This window comes from Carcharodon carcharias, chromosome 19, assembly GCF_017639515.1.
Source record: "Carcharodon carcharias isolate sCarCar2 chromosome 19, sCarCar2.pri, whole genome shotgun sequence".
NCBI lineage: Eukaryota > Metazoa > Chordata > Chondrichthyes > Lamniformes > Lamnidae > Carcharodon > Carcharodon carcharias.
Genome location: NC_054485.1, coordinates 13,020,929 through 13,045,555, shown reverse-complemented (window position 1 = coordinate 13,045,555; position 24,627 = coordinate 13,020,929). Strand labels below are relative to the sequence as shown.

The window sequence follows — 24,627 nt, the reverse complement described above, 5'->3', positions numbered from 1 at the left end:
TAAAGGCGATTGGCTGCCGGCCGGCCACGCAGCCAATGGGCGGCGAGCTTGTTAAAAGGCCCATGGAAACGAGCCCTTCCCTCCCACCGCAGGGCCTGTTAGAGCCTGAAGCTGCGAGGGGGACGGGGTTAGTTTTTTTATTATCCGAATGTGTTGGCGCATTTAATGTAGAAAGGGCTTCCCTTTCTTTGACTATAAGGTACATTTATGACTTTGCACGGAGCCTTTATGCGCAGTGAACACCGGGCCTAGAGATTTGGACCAAATGTCCTAACCAAATACAAAAGGCTGTTGTTTTTACTTTGATGCGATGTTGACCTCTAAAGTGAGTTTAGCCTTTTCATTTCTAGTTAATAATTAATGTGTTAAAAAAAACTTTGTTTTAGAAAACTGGGGAATGGGCCCTATTGGGACAATGACCTTAGCTGGCATGTAGTAAAATTTAAATGGTCTCATTCGGGGGATCTACCATCTTTTGTCTCAGGGCTGTGAACATAGGAGCTACACGAAAAGTTTAAACTCCATTCGTTCGCAAATTTCTCAAGTAGCTGGTTGCCCTTGACATTTCTGATTTAACCACCAGTTAGGCAACAGTGCTGGAATCGGGCTTCTCCAGGCCCACAAAATTCCAACTGGGTCAAACCAACAAATAATAACTATAAATAGGACAACATTGTCTGAGTTGCAAGGGCCTGAATACCAGAGCTCAGAGCCGCTTCTGTCTAAATGACAATATAGCATTATTAATGCTAGACTGTTCAAAATATGGATTATTTTTGTCAAGGCCAACTGATTTATATTAGTAACAACTTTTTTTTATAGAAATGCTAACTGCTGACCCAAAACATTCGACATTAGTCAATTTAAATTTTTGGTGGTAAATTGAGGATGGATGGCATTTTTGGGTGGTCTGGGGGAAAAGCTTCTAGAGGACTTCGTAATGCAAGTTTGAAATGTGTTGCATTGATTCGTCAAAACTTGTTTATTAGGGGAAAAATGATAGTGTACAAAGTTATCCAATTTTTACTGAAAGAAACTTTTTATGTCCAAATTATATTTGAATCTAGTATTATCAAGGTCACACGGTTCAAAAATGGTGTAAAATGTTTGTTTAGGAAAACAATGATTTTATAGATTGCTAACATTTGAAATAAGTAGAACTTTTTTTTAACAAAAAAGTATATTTTTCTCAATTTCATTACCATCCACACTATTAAATATCCTCAATTTGATAAAAACTGTTGAGCTTTGTTACCAAGAGACCATATATCTTTGATGGCTCCATCCTAAGCCCTTGACCTTACTATATCCTCTGATCTTCATTAAATTTCATGTTTCCCACATTGTTAATTAAAGTTGCATCTAGGAAGCTTATTTTTCTATTTTATGTTGTACACTGTTTCTGAGCTTGACGATTTTAAACTTTAACGTCAAGTCTGCAACAAACTTGAATAGCAGCCCCATGTCTGAGAGTCTCTTCTTGTGCCGCTTGCATGCCTAAGCATGATAACAAAAGCTTGTCATTTAAAATCTCTTAACATTTGTGTTGCAGCCTATCTTGTCTCAATTTTGTTAGTGTTGTAGTCAATGTGATATCTCAAGTGGTCTTCATTCTCCTTGTCCACACACTGAACTTAAAATTCTTAGTGTACTCATAAACAATTCTTTCCCTGGACTTCAATGCTAAGGAAATCCTTAATTTTCCCCTAATAGTTTACAGGCTGTTAAAGCTCAAATCTGGCATTACGTAATCACTTATTTTTCTCATCCCTTCTTCAAGTTTGATGTTTATTGATACCTAGTTTTGTTAATAAGTTTTTTTAAAAAAATCACTTGTTGCATCAGATGTGATGGTGGCTTATTGCAGTGCACCATTGTTCAGATGTTTAATTTTCATTATTTTTGAAATCACAATCAAGATCCATAAGACTGTAAGACGTAGGAGCAGAAGTTGGTCATTTGGCCCATCAAGCCTGCTCTGCCATTCAATGATATCATGGCTGATCTGATAATCCTCCACTCCACTTTTCCTGCCTTTTCCCCATACCCCTTGATTCCCTTACTGATTAAAAAAACTGTCTATCTCAGCCTTGAGTATACTTAACGACCCAGTCTCTACAGCCCTCTGCAGTAAAGAATTCCACAGATTGACTACCCTCTGAGAGAAGAAATTCCTCCTCATCTCTGTTTTAAATGGCATCCTCTTACTCTGAGATTATAACCCTCGAGAAGTAGTTAGAAAAGTGCCTCCTTTTTGTTTCAAGTCTTAGATTGCTAGGGAAATTTTTACTTTGAGCTAAAACTATCGAGATCAGTGTGATTCTTTAGTGATTAACAAAATAGCATTTGAAGCAGGGTTATGAATATTTACTGGCATTTTAAGATATCAAGCTGGAAGAATTAAGTAGGAATTCTATACTGTGGAAACAATTGATATTCAACCTTTTAGCAAAGCAGCTTGGGTTTTAGTTTGCAAAGCTGTTCGTTATCTTTGCCATTGAAAGTTGGCAGAGGTACTTTATTCACCCCTGTTTGTTAGTCTGTTTTTCAGTAAGCAATATATCTCAAAAACTAATTAACAGATTTCAATGAAACATGGTACACAGGGTATGGCCCAAGGAAGAGCTGATTCGTTTTTTGGCAAAAGTGCAGGCCTGAATCCCGGAATTTTTTTAAAGGATCTGTTAACATTAGAAGATGGGATGAATTGATTTTTTAGAATGTTGTGGGTTGTTTTATATTGAATATTATTGATTGTTTTAGAATGTTGTGGATTGTCTCAACTGCTGTGGTGCAATTTGTCACAGCTGATCTAATAAAATGTAAACAGAGTTTTCAGAGCAGGTTGTTGGATGTGGATTGGCTTGAAGCCTCCTCAGTAAGATGGGTGCTCTTAATAAAAAGATTTCTTTTTTCAGCTTTGTAGTTACAGAGCACTAACCACGCATGGAACAGCCTCAAGGAAGAGCTGCATATTTGTAATAACATTGAATTAACACAGCATGGTTGACGTGTGCTCTACCTGGTGCCCTTTACATTTGTTTGAAATAAATGCGATTTTTATATTTTACCTCTGCTATTACTCAAAGTAGCTCTTTTGTTTCTACCTTTGAATTGTGTGAATTTCTGCTTTGTTTATTTGCGTATCCTGTATAGAATAATACTACGTGCGGGATTTTCTGGCTTTGACACGGTTCTGCCATGTTGGATGCAGCGGGCCATTCGTACTTCCATTCACTTCAGTGGGACTGGAAAACCCCGGCCTACATCTCCAGACTTTTCTGTTGATATATTACCTCGGCCACTGTGAGGCTATTTTGCTCTGATTATTCTCTGTGGTGATAAATTTATCCCTTGGGACACTAGTCTATGAAGAATTGCTGACCCATTTTAGTTTAAGCAGTTTAACATGTTGGCCAAAATTATAGAGAGGGGAATTTCAGACCAATATATTAACATTCAGGCACTATTATCACAAAGTGCAACTTCAGTGTTATTTGTATGCAATTGTTAAATGTCTTGCACTCGCTGAATCTATAACATTATAAGTTTAAATAAGGCTGTGCTGCATTTTCTACTTTCTGGCTCTCAAGCTCAGAAAATTGAATGGATGAGCTAATATCCACATGAGGCTAGATTTTTTACATGCTGTATAGAAGATGCAGGCTTGATGGGCACATTGGGCCATAACTTCCGAGCTCCCCAGTGTCGGAGGCACCCCAAAGATGCGCTATGGAATCCCTCTGGGAAGTTCCAAGGAAGGGTTTGCACGACAATTGCTCAGTAGTGCACACTTCCTCTGGACAATTGCGCTGCGCTGGGAAATATGATCTAAATTGCAAATTTCGGATGGTTCCTTTGGGATTATACCAATAGCTACCCAGAAAAAGTTAAAAGAATTAAAACCTCTTCTAACTTCCAGGTAGCTATCGTAAAGACTGATCCTGCTCACCCCCATGGCACTCTTTCACCCCCTCTCCCCCAGGGGGCTCCCCACCCACGCCTGACTAACCACCCTCCCCACAGTACTTCCCACCCGCCGACTCCCCATGGGATTCCCCCCACCTGCACAGGACCTGACCCGACCCCCAACCCAACCCCCATCCACCACTAATGTCCAACCCACACTCGCCCGAATGTCTGCCCCCAACCAACTTCTGAGCACCCCCACCCTCCAAATCCTTTTCACTTAAGTTAGGCACTTACCTTCTCCCTGACCTGTCAATTTCAACAGAACCTTTAAACTTACCTGCTTTACGGCAGCTAGTGGCGTTAGTCCTCCTACAATTCCATGGTGCTGAACTTCGGAGATGGCTGCGCTACTCGCATCTTGCCTGGCCTGAGTTGGAAAGTCAGGCAAGACAGTTATGGAAGGAATTTGGCGTAGGTAAGTGGACACGGAGTGGCAATCCAACGCTAATTGCCACTCTGAGGAAGTTATGGCCCATTAACTTCTCTGCTCGGGACTTTCTCTTATGTTCTCAAAGAAGAATAACATGTAAAGAACTTGATAAAGCACTGATAAAATAACTGTTTAATTTGCAGAAAGAGTTTGCTGATCCACTTTGATGCGTATGGATAGGTGAAATTTGGTTCCAGTAGTATTCTTTCCAAATTTGTCTGCTTCAGAGCCACAGTATTCTTGTTTCATTGAACTGTACCAGCTTGGAATCCTTCAGTGCAATTTTAAGATGGAGACGGATACTGTAAGTAGCGTATACTATTTGGGGGGGAAAATTTTATAAACATTGAACACTGTACGATGGAACCAGTAATGAAATAAATTGGTCACGTAGTTTATCAGTAACTTTTCCACCTTGAAGTTGACAAATCAAAATTGATGGATAAACAAACTATTAAATTACTTGCAGCTTGCATTTTATGAATACTAATATTTGATCTGCATGATTTAAAACTGTAAATGGTATTTTTGTTTGGAAGCTATACCATTTGATGAATTTTGGAAATGAGTATGTTTCACTGAGAACTCGTTTAATGGATTAGCTGAATCTTTTCCTCGATTTTGAACCAGGATTGAAATTCAGCTAAGATGAACATAACTCAAACTTTTTCACGTACAGAACTAAATTTTGATGTGTTCTAATTTTTAGTGCCTGGGTGTGCTTGACGTCAGATTCTTAATGAATGTGATAGCACAGTTCAAAGGTGGAAAAAAAGGAAAAGCTTGAAATGCAGCATCTATAGAGAGCACAGGCAGTGATAAGTAAGAGATGAACAACCCAATTAATAGAATCATTAAAACAGTGGAGTGTAGAAAAGGAAACAAATATGATAAATGCGGAGAGAAATTACTAGTGGAATAATGATTGAATGATATATTGACCCTATTGCATCATCTAACAGTCATTGCACAGGTGTTTTCTCTTCTCTTTCTGGTTTCCCTGTATTTGCTTTTCATGATTCTATTAAAGCACCGGTCTTTTTTTAATTTCTGAAATGGTACAAGCCTAAAATATCGACTGTTCTTTCCAACTGAAAGACTTGCTGTGTACTTTCAGCTTTTCCTGTTTTTGTTCAATTTATGTTTTTTTTTTGCCAGAAAAAGGAACAAAGCTTCCCACAATTCAGAGCAGACAACTTGACTTGAGTCTATACCTATTTTGCATTTTTTAAAAAGCATTGGAAAGATGTCCTATTTTAAAAATATAAATAGAGCAATTTGTGTATGTTTGTTTGCATTTTAGGTACCATTCTTGTCACTGGAAATGGTGGCTCTGTATTTTGAACTCGATAGTTATAAATCATGCTGCAAATCTGTTAAGCATTTTTGTTCTTTACAACATTAGAATTATTTTGTATAGTATTACAAACTGGTGTGTGTGCCTGTTTTTTTTTTCCCGGTATGCTATCTTTGCATACAAAATTCTGGGAGACCTGCCTAAAATCAAAAACTGCAATGTTAATTAGCATTTTGACTGAGGATGTAAAGATGGCTACAGTAGACATCTGAAACTGGCACTGCACATTGATGGTCTTTCGAAGTTAAAGTAAAGGCATGTGTTTGATATATATATAAAGAACTCAAAAGTACGTACTTGTAGCAAACAAGCTGTTAGATGCAAACATTTTAATTTTTAGTTCTGTTATTCGTCGCTTTGAATACAGAAGTTTGAAAATGGGTGTATTAGAAACTGGATGTGAATCTGTGTATCTTGTAAAACATTGAAACCTCACACCCCATGTACTTTTAGCAAAGACTCAGCCCCTGATATTTAAGCAGAAATCACTTTAGACTACACTGAAGACCAGAAAAGCCATACCATAGTAGACAACCATATCATAACCCTGAATTTTTCTTTGCTTTCTTACCCATGTCCCAAGCTTCTATCTCTTGCTTTTACAAGTGGTTTTGTTCTCCTTGCTTGCTTTAAATGGCCCTACATTGTACAATCCCCTAATCACTCTCTTCCTTATGCATAAAATTAGAGTCTTGACTCACTTCTCTCCCATGTTAGTATTAACCTTACCCTTGAATGCACTTAATATAGATGCATTAGGGTTAACTTCCTTGGTACTATTGCTGTACCAAACTTGCTATAAAGACAGTTTCCAAAGTTTGCTTCTTTTTTCATAGATGTGCTTTGTTATTTTCACTCAAATAAAGTTTTGTTTGATTGTTTGTTTATTCATGCTGGTATATGGTTCTGTGAGCTTTGACTTTCCTCCAGCACTTTATCCAATCTTTCCTGATTACTGAGCCACTGAGGAGGGTGGATCATTGAAGATCAAACCCAAGCCCTATCATCGTGGAGTTATATGATGTCCACGTTCTAGTAGGAATTAGTAGAAAGTGGGTCTGGCATTCCCTTCCTCTGCATTAAAGCCCAGGGGTATTTTCTGTGTCATCTGAGAGCAACAAATTCAACACAGGGATCAAATACTGCACTGTCTTGTGCTCTCTATGGCTCATTTCCTCACCTTGGTAGTGTCCTTTCCTCCTGAGCCATTGTACGAGCATTATATTTTGCTTTGTACATTGTTATGGCACAGTGGATGGTAAATGCTGAGCTGCTCAAATCCCAGAGGGAAACTTGAAACAGCTCCACAACTGTTTTGCAATTTGTATTTCGATATGCATCCCTTGAATTCAGTAGTATTAAGTCCACCAAGTCTTAGAGGTTTTTTACAAAACTAAATTAAACATTTATTAATAGAAAAATGTTTAAACACATACATAGGTATACAAATTACTATTATAATAACTCCTATACCCCCTAATTAACCTGACTCCCAGTTATACCTCCATTAAGGCAACAGTAAAACAAAATAGATTTCAACAGAGCAAAGCACACAATACCCTGGACAGTGATATTCACAGTGAATTTTATTATCTTCAGTTCCTATAGACAGCAACTTGATGCATACAGGCTGGAGGCTTTCACACTTGTTAGATCTTAGAATTCCTTCTCCTTATGTATAACCTCATCTCCTTTTTCTCCCTTTTTAATGTAAATTTCTTTGTTCCAATATGTCTTTGCAACTTTACTTTTTCCATAATATATATCTTCCATAGTACTTGTATTATCAGCAATATTTGGTGAAAAATAAACACACTGTTTGGCTTAGCTTCTCTTGACTAGGTGTAACATCTTATCATCTCTTTGAATTCACAACTCTGGTTTATCTAAAAATGCAAATATTCCTCATGCCCCACATTCTAAAACTGCAGCCATGTTTATGTATTTAGCATTTCAAACCTGGCTTCCCTTTTGATAACTCAAAAGCTCCAGACTAGCTGTCTGCAATTCAATTCAAACCCTGATAAAAGCAAAATACTGCAGATGTTGGAAATCTGAAACAAAAACAGAAAATGCTGGAAAAACTCAGCAGGTCTAACAGCATCTGTGGAGAGAAAAAAAATTAACATTTCAAGCCCTTGTGACTCAAGAGTCATAAGGACTCAAAAATGTTAACTTTTTTTTCTCTCTACAGATACTGTTAAACCTGCTGTGTTTTTTCAGCATTTTCTGTTTTTGTCTCAAAACCCCCACAGACAACTCCACACAGAAACTAATTCAAACCTCACTATTAACCTACCTTTACAATAAATCACTATTATATTAAAGTCATATTTTCATGACAACATTCATGTTTCAGACATACTTTTAACAGACACCCATGCATTTAGCGTACTTAGTTCTGTCATGATAAACAGTTGATGTTATTGAAGAAAAACATTGTTTTATTAAATTAATACTTGGCTTTCTAGATGTGTTTTAAATAAAATGTCAGTGGGCTAATGGAGCTTTTATGTTTTTCAATTTTTTGAAGTGATGTTTATATGTATGCACTTTCTTCCCCATAATTGGACTGTGCCCAGATTTTTTTTGTAGGTGACGAAGACTTTGTAGCATGAATGCTCAAGTAATCTGTTTACAGCCATCATTTGATGCATTAAATTCTTCTATGATTGCATATTCAGTTTTAGGTGTCTACTGCCTCTTTCCCAATGCTTGGCTGTCACTAACCTGAATTTAGGCTTTTGCATAAAATTGTGTGTTGTTTAAGATTTTCTACTATTTATGTGGCATGTTTCACCTTGCAGATGATTCCAATATGGCAGAATAAACCTTATGGATCTTCTCGCAGTGTTGTTCGAATGATCGGATCAAACCTCCCTTTGAAACCATGTCCTCGTGTTTGTTTTCAGGTAGCAAATGCTATTTAAATATTAAACTTCTAGATGTGTGATTTTGAAAACCTTTAGCACTGGAGTATACTTTGAAATTGTTTCAATAATTGGGCTAAAATGCACAATCCCTGTCAATAAGTTTTTACCTCATTTGAAAATACTTTTTTTTGTTTACTTTGCATGTTGGCTTTGAAGCTGCTGAAACCTTGTTCCCAGGTTACTCTGTTTCAGTCCTTGGGTATGTTTGAACAATGCTTCTTAGCATATAAATCAAACTCCTTTCTGGGAACCATATGGAGCCACTTATAAAACCTCAAACGTCATCAAATGCCTATCTCTGTTGGACTGGGTACATTGCATGCCATGAGTGCAGTTTTTTTTAATACTAATTTAAAAAGCCTTCTCCTTTTGTTATGACAGCTGATGATAAATGCTGAGCTGCTCAAATCCCAAAGGGAAACTTGAAACAACTGCCACAACTGTTTTGCAGCTCGTATAAATTTCGAGATGCACGCCTTAAATTCAGTAGTAATAAGACCACCGAGCCTTATAGGTTTTACAAAACTAGATTAAGCATTTATTAACAAGAAAAATGATTCTTAAGCACATACATATGTGTACAAATTACTACTACAATAACATCTAAGTCCCCTACTTAATCTGGCTCCCAGTTACACTTTCGTTAAGGCAACAGTAAGACACACAGGATATAAAAGACCCAGGCAAAGATCTTAAAATGCCTTCCCCATATACGCAGCCTTCTCTCCTTTTATACATATTTTTCCCTTTGAATGAAAATTCCCATTGTTTCACTATGTCTTTGGACTTTACCTCTCTAATAATAAAAATCTCTCAAAGTACCAATTTTACCAGTAATCTATGGGGAAAAATAAACCCACTGTTTCTTAACTCCTTCTGGCTAGGCGAAACATTTCACCCCTCCTTTGAATTCAAGCTAGCCTGGTTTATTTAAAATGCAAATGTTCCCATTACACCTTACATTCTAAAACTTCCCCCATGTTGACCCACTTAACATTTCAAACCTAGTTTATCTTCTGATACATTAAAGCCTTTAGACCAGCTGCCTTTAATTCAATTAAATCACACATAGTCAAACACACAGACCTCACTATTATTCTATTTAACAACATTTTCATAATGTTATTGGAATTTAATTATATCTTTCTGACAACCCACTCCCTATTAAAAAATAAACTGTCATAAATTAAAAAGATGGCTTCATTTTCTGAACCCATCTTGCATTACCTCCTAGACTTAATACTCTATTACATTACCAGATGCATGCATTAAGATAACAATATGTCTACAAATCCTTGGTATCAACAGAACTCATTCCAGTCCAGTATCCAGGTTTTTAAAGATTGATTTTCCCTTCAAGCTTCAAACTCTTGACAATGCATCTGCAATCAGATTTTCTTGTCCCGTCACATGTATAATCTGTAGATTAAATGGTTGCACTAATAGCATCCACTTGAACTCCACTTGCACTTCTGTCTCAAAATTTGTCCAGAAACTTTAAAGGATTGTGGCCTATATAAACAATTGTTTCTGATGAATTATTTGGAACATAAATCTCAAAATGCTGCAACTCTAACACCAAACGCAAAGTCTCCTTTTTGATCGTTGAATATCTTCTCTGTTGTACATTCAACTTCGTGAAAAATACCCCATCGGTTTTTCAATTCCAGTGCCGCCATCTTGTAACACTTTGGTCCCAATGCCTATATCACTTGTGTCAATGGCCAACTTAATTGCTTGGCGTAATTGGGTACTGCCAGAACTGGTGGTTTAGTTAATGCAGTTTTCAAACTGTCAAATGCCTTCTGACACTCTTGTGCCCATTGAAACTTCTTGTTCTTTTTTAATAGTTCAATCAAAGGAGCCACCACGCTGCTAAAATTTGGGACAAATTTCTGGTAAAACTCACTCATGCCCAGAAACCTCAAAACTTCTTGTTTTGTTGTATGCACAGGGAAATCCACGATAGCCTTGACTTTCACATCTCTCGGAGCCACCTCACAATGTCCAATGGTATGGCCTAGACACACAACTTGCACTTTTGCAAATTTGCTTTTAGCCAAGTTCAACATAAAATTAGCTACTTGTAATTGAGTAAATAATGCTTCCAGATGTTGTAAATGCTCCTCCCACATCTGACTGAAAACTATCAAGTCATCAATATAAACAGCACAATTGCTCAGACCTGCAATTACTTTGTTTGTCAGTCTTTGAAATGTTACAGGCACATTTTTTGTACCAAACGATATGGCTTTAAACTGATATAGTCCACCTGGCGTCACAAAAGCTGATATCTCCTTTTCTCTCTCCGATAATGGTATTTGGCCCTTGTAAAAGGTTCTTCAAATGCTGGAATGGGAATTAAAGGTGCCAGCTTAATCACTGCTTGTGGTTACCCTATCATCTGACGTGAACCTGACTACATCCTTATGGATTCCAGGCCAATAAAAATGTTTTTGTATTTTCACCTGTGTCTTTCTAATTACTAAATGTCCCCCCATTTGAATTTCATGAGCTACCCTCGATATCCTAATGGTATTACAATCTGACGCACCTCCCTCCAGCCTTCATTTGCTGAAGTATGACGTGGCCTCCGTTTTTTTCATTTAAACATTACTCATAAGCTAATAACATTCTGGAACACATTTTGCCTCTGTTTCTGAGTAAGCTGTCTGGTATAACTGTTTTATTTGTGAATCCTTTTTCTGTAACTCCACTAACCGCCTTCAGCTGAATTGCCCTCTGTTCTTTCTTCCTGAACAATGTTACCAAACAGTGTCAATTAATTGGACTTCCACAGCTTCTCCCTGCCTTTGAACTCTGCTGTTCTTGTTTCAACTTATGAACCTGTGACGTCATTATCGCACAATCTGGAAACAATCCAGGATGCTGTCTCTGCAACACTTCTGTTGAAAACATGTCTACAGGCTGCTCAGCTACCATAGGCATCACCCACATCTGTGATCCAGCTATATCATTACCCAGAATAAATTGAACCTCTACAATGGGCAATTTTTCCACTACTCCAACAATCCCTTTACCTGTTTTCCACTTACTCTTTAAATTTGCCTTCCCCAATGACATAGGTTTAGCATCTCCATGAACCCTATTTATTATCATCTGTTCCTGCAATACTCCCTCTGAACAACAAATGTCACTATCCCACAACATTCAGGATTGACTAGCCCCTGTGTCTCTTAAAATTTTAACATCTTTACCTACTCCACCCTGTACACATGGAAAGACTTTCCCTTCACATACACAATCTTTAAACATTTCTGCAACCTGCTCAATTCTCTTGGATAAATTATGAACACATTCCAACTTCTTTACCTATCACTGATTCTGCCTGTTTTACCTGTACACAAACCACTGTTTTTTTCCTGTGCCTGAACCTCAGAATCCACATACTTTTACTTCCAGAACTTTTCTGTACCCCAGTAATCCCAATAGATTTTCCCTGCAATTTCCAACACACTGACGTTGTGTGTCCAACTTTATTACAGTGAAAACACCTCAATTTTCAAATGTCACTTCTACCCTCAGCACCTTTTTATTCTGAGAAAAAACTTCCTGTGAATTTCCACCTCCTATTTCTCTTCCCTGATTACCCACCTTCCTTTCTCCTTCTTACTTCCTATCCTTTTCTGATTTAAAAGGGTGATGGATAAAAGGTTTACATCTATGAACTAACTCATAATCATCAGCTACCTCTACTGCTTTTACCATTTCAACCCTCGGTTCCTCCACATGAGTCCACTACAAAGCAATTTAATCTTTAAATTCTTCCAAAAGAATTACCTCTCTAAGAGCTGTATATGTTGTCTCTATCTTTAATGCCTTTATCCAATGGTCAAAATTACTTTGTTTTACTCAAACTCAATATAAGTTTGCCCAGGCTGTTTTCTCATATTCCTAAATTTCACCTCTAGGACGAATTCACGTGCGCTCAATATAGCCTTTTTTTTTTACCACATCATAGTTCACTAACATTTCTTCTGACTGAAGCATAAAGCTCATGTGCCCCACCCACCAACCTGGATTGTAACAACAATGTCCAGTTTTCCTGTGGCCATTTCATCCATTTAGCTATCTTCTCAAATGAAGTAATGATCTCTTCAACATCTCTTTCCTCAAACTTCGGAAGAGCTTGTACAAATTTAAACATCTCCCCACTGGGTTCTGATCTGGAAATACATCCTTCCTCACCTCTGGTGTTTCTTTTTTAACTGCCAGCATTTGAACTGGAATTCTCTCTCTTTTTCTCTTTTTTCCTCTTTCCTCTTTTTCTAATTCTAATTCCCTTTCTTGTTTTCTTTCTCTCTCCTGCCCTACTGCCTATTCCCTTTGAAATTCCATTCCTTTTTCCTTTCCTGTTTCTGCTGCTTCTGGCTCAAGTTTTTTCATTTCCATTGCTTGTTCAAATTCAAGTTTCTTCATTTGTAACCAAAGTTTCACTACCTCTAGCTGTAACTCAGTAGTGTCAGGTATCACTTCCAACTTTAAATGCTGTGCTATACCTTCAATTATATCTGCTTTTTTTGCCCCTGCAGGTAATCCCAATTGTAACTTACCTGCTAATTCCATTAAGTTAACTTTAGTTACCTTTTGTATACCAGCCAAAGTTATATCTTCAGCTCCCAGACAGGCCTTAGCAACTGCCAAAGCCATATTGCAGTCTCGCCACTTAAAATCCCTCACACAAACTCCTGAATTCAAAGTGCTTCTCATACTCATAACCTCAAGATTTACCAATTCCAAACTAATCAAGGAATTTCAATTTTTTTTTATTCATTCATGAAATGTGGGCTTCGCTGGCTGGGCCAGCATTTATTGCCCATCCCTAGTTGCCCTTGAGAGGGTGGTTGTGAGCTGCCTTCTTGAACCGGTGCACTCCATGTGGTGTAGGTACACCCACAGTGATGTTGGGAAGGGAGTTCCAGGGTTTTGATCCAGCGACATTGAAGGAACGGTGATATATTTCCAAGTCAGGATGGTGAGTGACTTGGAGGGGAATTTCCAGGTGGTGGTTTTCCCATCTATCTGCTGCTCTTTTCCATCTAGATGGAAGTGGTTGTGGGTTTGGAAGGTGCTGTCGAAGGAGCCTTGGTAAATTCCTGCAGTGCATCTTGTAGATGGTACACACTGCTACTGCTGTGCGTTGGTGGTGGAGGGAGTGAGTGGATGTGGTTCCAATCAAGTGGGCTGCTTTGTCCTGGATGGTGTCAAGCTTCTTGAGTGTTGTAGGAGCTGCACTCATCCAGGCAAGTGGGGAGTATTCCATCACACTTTGACTTATGCCTTGTAGATGGTTGATGGGCTTTGGGGAGTCAGGAGGTGGGTTACTTGTCGCACTATTCCTAGTCTCTGACCTGCTCTTGTAGCCACAGTATTTATATGGCTAGTTCAGTTCAGTTTTTGGTCAATGGCAACACCCAGGATGTTGATAGTGGGGGAATTCAGTGATGGTGATGCCATTGAACATCAAGCAGCGTTGGTTGGATTCTTTCTTATTGGAGATGGTCATTGTCTGACACTTCTGTGGTGTGAATGTTACTTGCCACTTGTCAGCCCAAGCCTGGATATTGTCCAGGTCTTGCTGCATTTGGCCATGGACTGCTTCAGTATCTGAGGAGTCGCAAATGGTGCTGAACATTGTGCAATCATCAGCAAACATCCCCACTTCTGACCTTATGATGGAAGGAAGGTCATTGATGAAGCAGCTGAAGATGGTTGGGCGCAGGACGCTACCTGAGGAACTCCTGCAGTGATGTCCTGGAGCTGAGATGACTGACCTCCAGCAAGCACAACCATCTAAGATAAAAGCAAAATACTGCGGATGCTGGAAATCTGAAACAAAAACAAAAATTGCTGGAAAAACTCAGCAGGTCTGACAGCATCTGTGGAGAGAAAGACAGAGTTAACATTTCAAGTTCGTATGATTCTTTTTCTGAAGAGTCATGCGAACTCGAAATGTTAACTCTGTCCTTCTCTCCACAGATGCTGTCAGACCTGCTGAGTTTTTCCAGCAATTTTTGTTTTTGAAGCACAACCATCTTCCTTTGTGCCAGGTATGACTCCAACCAGTGGTGAGTTTTCCCCCTGATTCCCATTGACTCCAGTTTTACTAGGACTTGATGTCACACTCTGTCAAATGCTGTCTCGATGTCAAGGGCAGTCATTCTCACCTCGGGTGTTCAGCTCTTTTGTCTATGTTTGAACCCAGGCTGTAATGAGGTCAGGAGCTGAGTGGCCCTGGCAGAACCCAAACTGGGCATCAGTGAGCAGGTTATTGCTAAGCAGATGACACTTAATTTCACTGTTGATGACCCCTTCCATTACTTTACTGATGATGGAGAGTAGATTGATGGTGTGGTAATTGGACGGGTTGGATTTGTCCTGCTTTTTGTATACAGGACATACCTGGACAACTTTCCACGTAGCCAGGTAGATGTCAGTGTTGTAGCTGTACTGGAACAGCTTGGCTAGGGAACATGGCAAGTTCTGGAGAACAGTCTTCAGTACTATTGACAGAATTTGTCAGGGCCTATAGCCTTTGCAGTATCCAGTGCCTTCAGCTGTTTCTTGATATCACATGGAGTGAATTGAATTGGCTGAAGACTGGCAAATGTGATGCTGGGGACCTCCAGAGGAGGCTGAGATGGATCATCCACTCGGCACTTCTGGCTGAATATTGAAGCAAATGCTTCCACCTTATCTTTTGTACTGATGTGCTGGGCTCCTTCTTCGTTGAGGATGGGGATATTTGTCCTCCAGTGAGTTGTTTAATGTCCAATACCATGTGGCAGGACTACAGAGCTTAGACTTGATCTGTTGGTTGTGGGATTGCTTAGCTCTGTTTATCACTTGCTGCTTATGCTGTTTGGCGCGCAAGTAGTCCTGTGTTATAGCTTCACCAGGTTGACACCCCATTTTTAGGTATGCCTGGTGTTGCTCCTGGCATGCTCTCCTGCACTCTTCATTGAAACCAGCATTTATCCCCTGGCTTGATGGTAATGGTAGAGTGGGGGATATGTAGGACCATGAAGTTAAAGATTGTGTTTGAGTACAATTCTGCTACTGCTGATGGCCTACAGCGCCTCATGGACGCCCAGTCTTGAGTTGCTGGACCTGTTTGAAATCTATGCCTTTTAGCACAGTGGCAGTGCCACATAACACAATGGAGGATGTCCTCACTGTGAAGCCAGGACTTCGTCTCCACAGCGACTGTGCAGTGGCCACTCCTACCGACACTGTCGTGGACAGCTGGTAGGTTGGTGAGGATTAGGTCAAGTATGTTTTCCCTCTTGTTGGTTTGCTCACCACCTGCCACAGACCCAGTCTAGCAACTGTGTCATTTAGGACTCGGTCAGTAGTGGTGCTACTGAGCCTTTCTTGGTGGTGGACATTGACGTCCCCCACCCAGAGTACATTCTGCGCCCTTTCCACCCTTAGTGCTTGCTCCAAGTGGTGTTCAACATAGAGGAGCACTGATTCATCAGCTGAGGGAGGACAGTACATGGTAATCAGCAGAAGGTTTCCTTGCCCATGTTTGACCTGATGCCATGAGACGTCATGGGGTCCGGAGTCGATGTTGAGGACTCCCAGGGCAACTCCCTCTCGACTGTATACCACTGTGCTGCCAACTCTGCTGGGTCTGTCCTGCTGGTGAGACAGGACATAACCAGGGATGGTGATGGTGGTGTCTGGGACATTATCTGTAAGGTATGATTCCGTGAGGATGACTGTGTCAAGTTTGACTAGTCTGAGACAGCTCTCCCAATTTTGGCACAAGCCCCTAGGAGGACTTTGCAAGGTCGACAGGGCTGAGATTGCCGTTGTCATTTCCGGTGCCTAGGTCGATGCTGGGTGGTCTGTCTTCATTCTTAAAGCTTGAGAAACCATTTTGTGCACAAAATGAAGATGAGGTGGGGTAAATTTCTAGGCCTTTACATTTTCTTGACTTAAATTTTCTCAGAGTTTCAACTAAAATAGAGTAAACTCAACTTTTGTGTGGCAGCTTCTGCTTAGCAGTTATTAATTAACAGAATGTTTGCTTCTAAGGGGGAAGCAATTTAAAATTCTTCTGCAGCTGTGATTCACTTGTTCATAAAATAATCGCTCTGGGTGCATGTTTAATTACTTGTCTACAAACGAGCCTTCCTTCACAGCTAATTTGTAAGAACAGACTTTTAACAACTGTTTTGAGAAGAGGCTGTAATTAATCTGGCAAGCTGCAAGGCTTAAGCTCGTAAAACTATGGCAGCACAGCAGTGTATACTGGAGGATGAGGATAAGCTCCAAGCCATGTAGCTTTCCAACCTATGCCTAAATTCTCCAACTTTAGGAGTATATCCCTATGCAGGGAATGTCTATACTTCATATTGGACTTCACAGTAATTTGGTTTGGAGACACTTAGCATTGACATGCAGGAAAATTTATTGTACAGTGCTAACCAAAATTAAGTTGACCTGACCATGGATGCAAACATGATTTTTTTTGATAATCCATGTTGTACATCTGGTTTTTCTGATTCTGTTTGATTTTTGTAACGTTTTCCTCTTCATTGTGCCAAAGAAAGGACCCACCACCACCCTAATATTTGAGCATTTGAGAATATCTTCTACTCAAATTTTTAACAATTTTAATTAGCAATCCCATTTGGTGTGTTAGCGTTAGCCATTTCTAAAGGTGGTTCTTGTCTAATTGAATGATTTGTGTGGTTACAGTAGTGCCTTCATATTTAGGAAGAAGTAAATACTAATTTGAGGAATGTGTATATGGAATGTCATAGCTTACTTTATGCCTAATTGTGTAAAGAGTGTGATGGCTACTATACGGAATGAAGTGTGGAAAATACCCTGGATCTGATGAAATTCATAGCTTTTAATTAATCTTTTTGGACTGTTCTGATGACTGCTACACTTTGAACCCTCCTTGTGGTATCTTAACTCCAGTCTCTGAATTACTTTTAGGTAGTTTTTGTATTTAAAGAATCTTTATAATTTGTGTAAAGTAATAGTGGCGGCTCAAAACTGTAACTATTAATACTGGAAAACCATCATTTTTTTTTAAAAAAAAGTTCAATTTACTTTGGCTCATTTGAACTGACAAAAAGTTTATCTTCTTGTTAATGCAACCTTAAGTTTTTGTTTCCCCACAGCTTGTTCCAGGGCTCACTGCAGCTGAGTCCCTGAATCCTATGCATGGAGATAGACCGGCTGTACCAACTTTGGCAGACATTGCGTGGATAGCTGCAGATGAAGGAGAAGCTTTCACCAGGATGAGGTGATTGCCAAATTATGTTGTAGTTGACATTAAGTAGTTAGGTGATATTGGCACCTCCTGGTGTAGGACTGAATTGTATGGTGCCATGGTACACTTCATTTTTTCCCAGGGATGTGTGCTTCTAATCTCCCTAGTCTTGTGGATACAATAATGTATGACCTAGGGGTGGGATATTGAAAATAACCATTCTCATTGCCTCTTTTTGTTTATAGCTTTTATACACTGTGTTCATATCAAATATGCTACTGGTAATTTATTCTAAACATTGTAACTTCGTTATCCAGTCTTTGGTTTTTAGCATGCCTGACATTTCCATTTTAAAAACAAAGCATAATCTGAGTTCCTATGGCTGGAACTAACACAGTTAGTCCCAAACAAATAGTGCAGATGTTATGTCACGATTTTTGGTGACAAATGAACCATGAACTTAGTAGTTAAATCTGAATTAAGTGTGGCTGCAATAGATGGGTCTCTGTCAATTTAATTTTTTTTTAAATACCACACATCATTTGGAGAGGCAACTCTTTAGAAACAGGCGGATTTTGTTTTTGTCCTTAGAGCTGACGCCAGACCGTACAGGGAAGAATGGCACCCTACGCCACTACTTATAATGCATAGAAATTCATCAGTCCCTAACTTCCGAAAGGAAGGGAGGAAACATGAAAGCCTGAAGAAGCCAGGTTTAACTGCTCTGAACCACACAGTTGCACTTCAAGACGAACTTAGCCGTTTGCGAGAGCAGATTGCAAAAATAGTTGCTGTGCCAGAGACCAAAATGGACACCAGTGAGTTTTTGAAAATATTATAACTCGTCTCTATATAAAGATGTTTAACTTTAATTACAGAGCAAGTTTTTAAAAAAAAAAAATCTTGTGCAATATTGAATGTGTTGTCTGTTCAGTTTGTAATTAAGAATGTGGCACCTTGTCATAAGCAGTCTAAAGACAAACTAAACTTAATGAGGTATTTGGATTTGTCAGTTTCTCTTTTCTTTTTCTTCATCTCCTCTTTCCCCCTCTGCCCAGCAATTAACTACTGCCCTGGCTGGAGTATGACTTTGCTGATGCTGCATGTCCTCTCTACATTTACATATTAAGACAGGACTTTTTACTGCAGCAACATGACCCAAATTTTGGATCAGACCCAAGCAGCTGTAAGGGTAAGTTGGGAAGGTGGGCAAAATTGGTCGAATAGGTAGATATTGAAACTTTATGGTAGGAAAGGTTTGGAGAGAGAATTCAGAATTTACAGATGGCTGAAGGTTCTGACATCAATGTTGGAAGTGTAAGGAGGAACGATCACTTAGCAAACCAGAGTTGGAAGGATAAAGGATGTACGCAGGGAACGTAGAGTGTGTGGAGGTTGCAAAGCTAAGAATTTATTACATCAGAGAGCTGTAGGGTGCAGTGAATGAGGAATTCAATTGGTGGGGTTACTGTGAAAAGGAAAATTAAGTAGGGGATAGAGATGGTCTATGAGGAACAACTGTAGTCAGTGAGGGTTGGGTTATTGACAACCCTTCAGTGGGATCTAACAGTAACTGTCTAATTTCACCCAGCTATGAAAGCTCCTTCCTTACAAGTGGACGGTGGAACTGAAACATTTTTCATCTGGGCAAAATTCTTGCTCAGTGTGGGGGATAACTGCCAGCAAAGTGGCTGATCCTCGTTATTTTTTTGTAATCCTTTGGGAGATATATTACCTAATATTAGGTGCAACTTCATTGTAATTAACTGTCACAGAGTTATGTTTACAGCATTATCTTATAGGTGCTACACAATTAGTATCCTGAACACACTTTATTATATAAATAACCTGTGCTGGATGAAAAGTGAATCTTTAATTCATTTCCTTTTTATTTTTCAGCATCTGCTCCTCTTACGCCAGAACTTTGTTCTCCTGATACATCCAGCATTGCCTGCTCTTTACCAGATTTTGAATCAGCATACCCTCCATTAGCATCATTTACCATAAATGATGACATTCCCGAGACAGATGAACCTGAACCTTTAAGCCTTACATCTTTTTCCATTGCTGCTTCATCAAACTTTGACTTTGATTTTGAAAGTAAAGGGCAGGATTTAACAATCAACGATGAGGGTGATGACGAAACCTCCTGTCTTTCAAAATCCACAAGCTTTGCGGACATGATGGATATTCTGAAAGATATGAATAGGGTCAAATTAAACTCATTACAGGGGTGAGTTGGAAATGAATATAACTTCAGTAAGTAATATTGTAATGCTGTGAATACTTTTTAACTGATAACAGTGTAAAATATCAAAATATTCATGGAGACTAATGCTTCAGACTGATAGAGGAACGTCTCTCGTTGTGCATCAGGTCAACCCAGTGGCAAACTTGTGAAAATGTAATCAAAAGGCATTGGCCAGTGTAATAATGAGCTCTACATGCCAGAAGTTTCTGGTTTTAATTCCTGGTCTACACTGAGTTAATTTATCTGAGTCAGTCAGGTTTAACTTTGGTGTCCCTGAACCTAGGAGGAAGAAGTGGTTGGGTGGGAGACATAGAAGGGGAGGGGAAGTCACCTGAAGTTGTTATTTTGAGTTTTGAAAGGGATATGTTTGCTGGCCAGCTTAAATCACAAATGCCAAGATCAAAGAAGAAGCTCTTGTGCTAAGTACCATTAGTATACTGGGATCTAGGGCTTGATGACTTTTCTTTCAGTCCAGAGAGGAAGAGAAAGCAATTTTTTCCAAATTTGGATTAGTGCTCCCTGAGGGTCACAATCTCTAATTGTCAAACACTGGAATGAACATCATGATGTGGTATGGTGCATGGCACCCTTGGTTTCTGCTTCTGTGATCAAAGGATTCTTCCAGTGCTTTTCCCCCATTTCTCCTGCCCCACCCCCACAACACTTATTAGCTAGAATTCTGCTATTTTATAGCATTGACACAGGCAGGCTTTTATTATGACAACCCACAGTGCTGAAAACCTGCATAACAAGATGTATTCCACCCCCCCCCCAACCAATCTCAACAGCATGTGGTTTATGTTGTTTGTTAAAGCTTGTAACAAAAAAGACAAATTATCTTGATGTTTTAGTATCTGCGAAATGCATGCCAGGTTTCAGTAGGGAATCTTGCCATACTAGTTCGTTGCATAGCAGTCTTCACATGTGTTTTGATAAGTTTATTTTGATCAGGCTTAAGCTGCAATGCCCTTTAAAATGTGTATGAAAGTTGAACCTGGTGACTTGCTTATCAAGCAACATGAGCTTTTGTCACACTTATGCCTACTAGGCCTGTTAATTGCTTTAGAATGTGTAGCTTTGGAGTACAAATGTTTGATTCTTCCTGTTTTAGGTTCAGACCTTAGCTCCTGAAGTCTAGGTATAGACTTTACCTTGATGAGCCAAACTTTAAAAAAAAAAATGTTACTATTGAAATAAAGGGGAAAATGCAAATGCAGGAAATCTGAAAAGCTCTTTTATAGAATCTTATAGTACTGAAAGAGACCATTTGGCTCATCACACCAAAGTTGGCTCTTTAAAAGAGCTGTTCAATAGACCCATTCCCCTGCCCTTTCTCCATTGTCCTGCAAATTCTCTTTTGAAAGTACTGTTGAATCTGCTTTCACCACCCTTTCAGACAGCACATTCCAGATCACAGCTTGCTTATGTTTTTTTAAAAATTTCCTCACCTCTTTTGTTCTTTGGCAATTAATCTGTGTTCTCTAGTTACAGCCATTTCTGGGATCAGTTTCTCCTTATTTACTCGAAAACACTTCTTGTGCTCTTTCAAGACTGTCTATTTTAAAGGAATAACAAAGGGAAATCATTTACTCCACAATCCTGTTGCTTCCACATGTTTATAAACTTCTATAGCTTGTCCTGCATCAACCCCCAAAACGTAAACCAAAGGGAAGCCCAGAAAATCTATTTTTAAAATTGGAATCTATGTTATATGTATATCTCAGCATGTCCTGCATGGACATCTTTATCAAATGGAATGCATCACTTGATAAACATTTTAGTTCAAGATAAGGAGCATTGTGTTTTTACATATCCAATGTTTATTCTGTCTTTCATTTGGATAGCAGCAAAAGCATTTCTGTATCACTGCCACTTCTTAGGACATGAGAAGCAGGGTCACCAGTGGGTAATTCTGAACTTAGACATTACCAACAAACCTCCCACCACAAACATCTTAGTACAATATCAATAGATGTCCTCCTACTGCAAATGTCTAAATAGGCTAACAAAACGAAACTGGTGCGTATCCAACAGAACAGCAGTTAGTCCTTTCCAATTTGTCATGTACACCTCAATAATTTCTGTCACAGTTTTGTTGCAGATTTCAGGCGATGCCTTCAATGTTTACCAGACAGTACATTACAAGAGAAAGCTAAAACTTGATGGGCTTGATCAAGTCTTAATTGCTGAAACTATTATTACTGTAGGTCCAGGAGAGGTTCTCAGCTTTTGAGAGAGAATGACCCTTCAGTGCTAATATCGGAAGCATTGAAACGCAAGTTTACTGTTCAGGACAGCTGTATTTTCAAGAAGGAAGACTGATCAAATAAGATCTTCATCCAGTAGTAACCCCTCTGCAAGTATGTCTCTATTGCTTATATATTGCGTGCCTGAGATTTCGGGCCATTGGTATGCAACATATTCCATTTCTTGAATAATAATTCAAGCATAGTTTCCAAAATTAAAAGGTGTGTGTTTATGTTATATATTATGAATTAAAATTGATCTTCCTCTCTCTCTCATCTTATCCTCTATTTTTTTATTTCACCCACACCTCTGACCTTCACACGGTACTAGGAGGTGAAATTGTGCTAGATTGCTGAAATGAATGAATTATGTTATGCCGGTAACAAGTTAAACTTCTGTTCCTCAAATATGGCTAGAGTACTTAGGAGGAATTCAGAAGCTTTCGGTCAGACTGGTGGGTGATATTTCCTGAAGGCATTGCAGTAGTTTGCCTGAGAGGCAAATGGGCATCTGCTCCTGCTGCTGACATGCTTTTTGTTATCTGAGTAGTAGTTTAAAAAAAAAGTTGGTCAGATGCAAGCAGATGAAGATGATCAGTGTCAAGGGGGGAAAAGAGCTCTGAAAGAAGAGCATTGTGGGAGTGAATTTGAATTAAGGTTGTAAGTTGTGAAATCCCATCATGGGCAGCAATTGATGGAAGACAACTAATGGCACACTTTTTTTTCAATTTGAAATAATGGAGACCCGCCCGTGTTTCTCAGTTCCTGACCAAGGAGTCATGATGCCGACATTAGCAAATGGTGGGAAGATGTCACTATCCAGCATGCACATTTCTCATTCCAGTTTATTGAACAAACATAAACAAGTTTTGTTCAATTTTTATTTTCTATGTTTGACAGATTGGTGCCTTTTTTTATTTTTTAAATCGTTTTTTGATCTGTTCTTAATTTCCCTTTTCACTAGATTTAAAACCAGGATTGAGTTGGTGGGAAACTGAGTTACTTGGAAGGGACTTCTGTATTCTCAGCCAGTTCAGTACACTCTGTGGACTCTGCTACTTGGAACAAACATGATGTGCTGATCAGGACACCTTCTGCACACTTTTTGCACTGCAGTATTACAGGTTGTGGATACAAATTTATAGGTGAGGCAAGTTTGTATTTGTGCCTTGCATTTAAAAAATTAATGTGGAGTAAAGCCTCCCTTACCTCAGATTCTATTTGTTTAGTTCTGTTACAAGGAATGAGTTGGTTTGGGGGTAGGGTTCAGTGGCAAAAGATAGACTGAGGATTTACCATTTGATTAATGAATACTTAGCGCTAATTATTCTTTTTGCCACTTCATTTTGCTTCTCCCTGCTGACATTTGTATGCCCTGAAACAGGCTTCACATACATTAGTGGAAGGTTCAGTTGTTTTCTTTTAATGTTTTAAAACAATGGTTGGTATCTCTTTTCACCACTGTTGGTTTTGCATTCAGATGGGCAAAACAGCTCTTGTGATCCTTTTTCAGTTTCTTAATGTCTTTTGCTTCCCCAAACCCCAACTGCCCTATACGCTAAAATTAGGCAAATTGTCTCTGAATCACATAATAGCATCCTTGTTGTGATTGGATTGCAGCAGTGCAGATTTATGCTTGAAAAATTTTGTATAATTTTCCTTTTTCTCATTGAAAAGCTGAAGTTGTAGCAAAAGCTGTAATTAAATCAGTATTTTCTTTTATTAATTGTTCATTCCCTCACCTGCACAGAAGAACAGAAAAGTTCCAGTCAGTTTAGAAGTTTTAAGGAGTCCCTTAACTGAATGTCAATCATAGATAGAGAGCGATAGTATCGCTCCTGTATATTACATTAACAGCTGTTATGCGGCTTGATTAGCAATCTAAAAAATTTGATGCTGATGGACCATATGCTATCCACACTTTGTGGACCAATTCTGATTTTAATCTTTATTGAAGGAGATATTTTGTGGACCTACTAAATTCCTGTGCCGGTTGCTGTTGGTCTATTTTTACTGTAGCTGGCCTGGAACCATAGGATTCAATTTGTTACATTGTCAAGGTTTTGTGATATTGATGTGTAAATAGTTGCCTGTATGAGAGTGAAAGCACATCTGAAGATGCAAATGGTAATGCAGTAGTTACAGTTTTAGTAGTTTACATAAGGTCACATGCTTGACATAC

At 39.0% G+C, this 24,627-nt stretch overlaps 1 protein-coding gene across 7 annotated transcripts; it reads left to right on the top strand.

The window, feature by feature from the left end:
• Window positions 1-55: 55 nt before the first annotated feature.
• On the top strand, window positions 56-24,167 carry mtfr1l (mitochondrial fission regulator 1-like). 7 transcript variants are annotated; one of them, XM_041213684.1, is made up of 8 exons: window positions 56-127; window positions 4,546-4,706; window positions 8,567-8,671; window positions 17,857-17,981; window positions 18,540-18,766; window positions 19,848-20,181; window positions 22,407-22,559; window positions 23,410-24,167. In XM_041213684.1, the coding sequence occupies exons 2-7, from the start codon at window positions 4,692-4,694 to the stop codon at window positions 22,519-22,521; spliced, it is 921 nt and encodes a 306-aa protein (XP_041069618.1). In that variant the 5' UTR covers window positions 56-127; window positions 4,546-4,691; the 3' UTR covers window positions 22,522-22,559; window positions 23,410-24,167. The 7 variants fall into 7 exon arrangements, with proteins under 7 accessions (XP_041069618.1, XP_041069616.1, XP_041069615.1 ...); XM_041213682.1 differs by having other exon boundaries at window positions 70-199; XM_041213681.1 differs by having other exon boundaries at window positions 70-325.
• The last annotated feature ends 460 nt before the right edge of the window (window positions 24,168-24,627 follow it).

Bases quoted from the DNA above. Each gene is read 5' to 3' on its own strand.
- mtfr1l (XM_041213684.1), top strand. The intron at 17,982-18,539 runs GTGATTGCCAAA...TTTTGTCCTTAG, and splicing joins GAAGCTTTCACCAGGATGAG to AGCTGACGCCAGACCGTACA. The intron at 18,767-19,847 runs GTGAGTTTTTGA...TTTATTTTTCAG, and splicing joins AGAGACCAAAATGGACACCA to CATCTGCTCCTCTTACGCCA.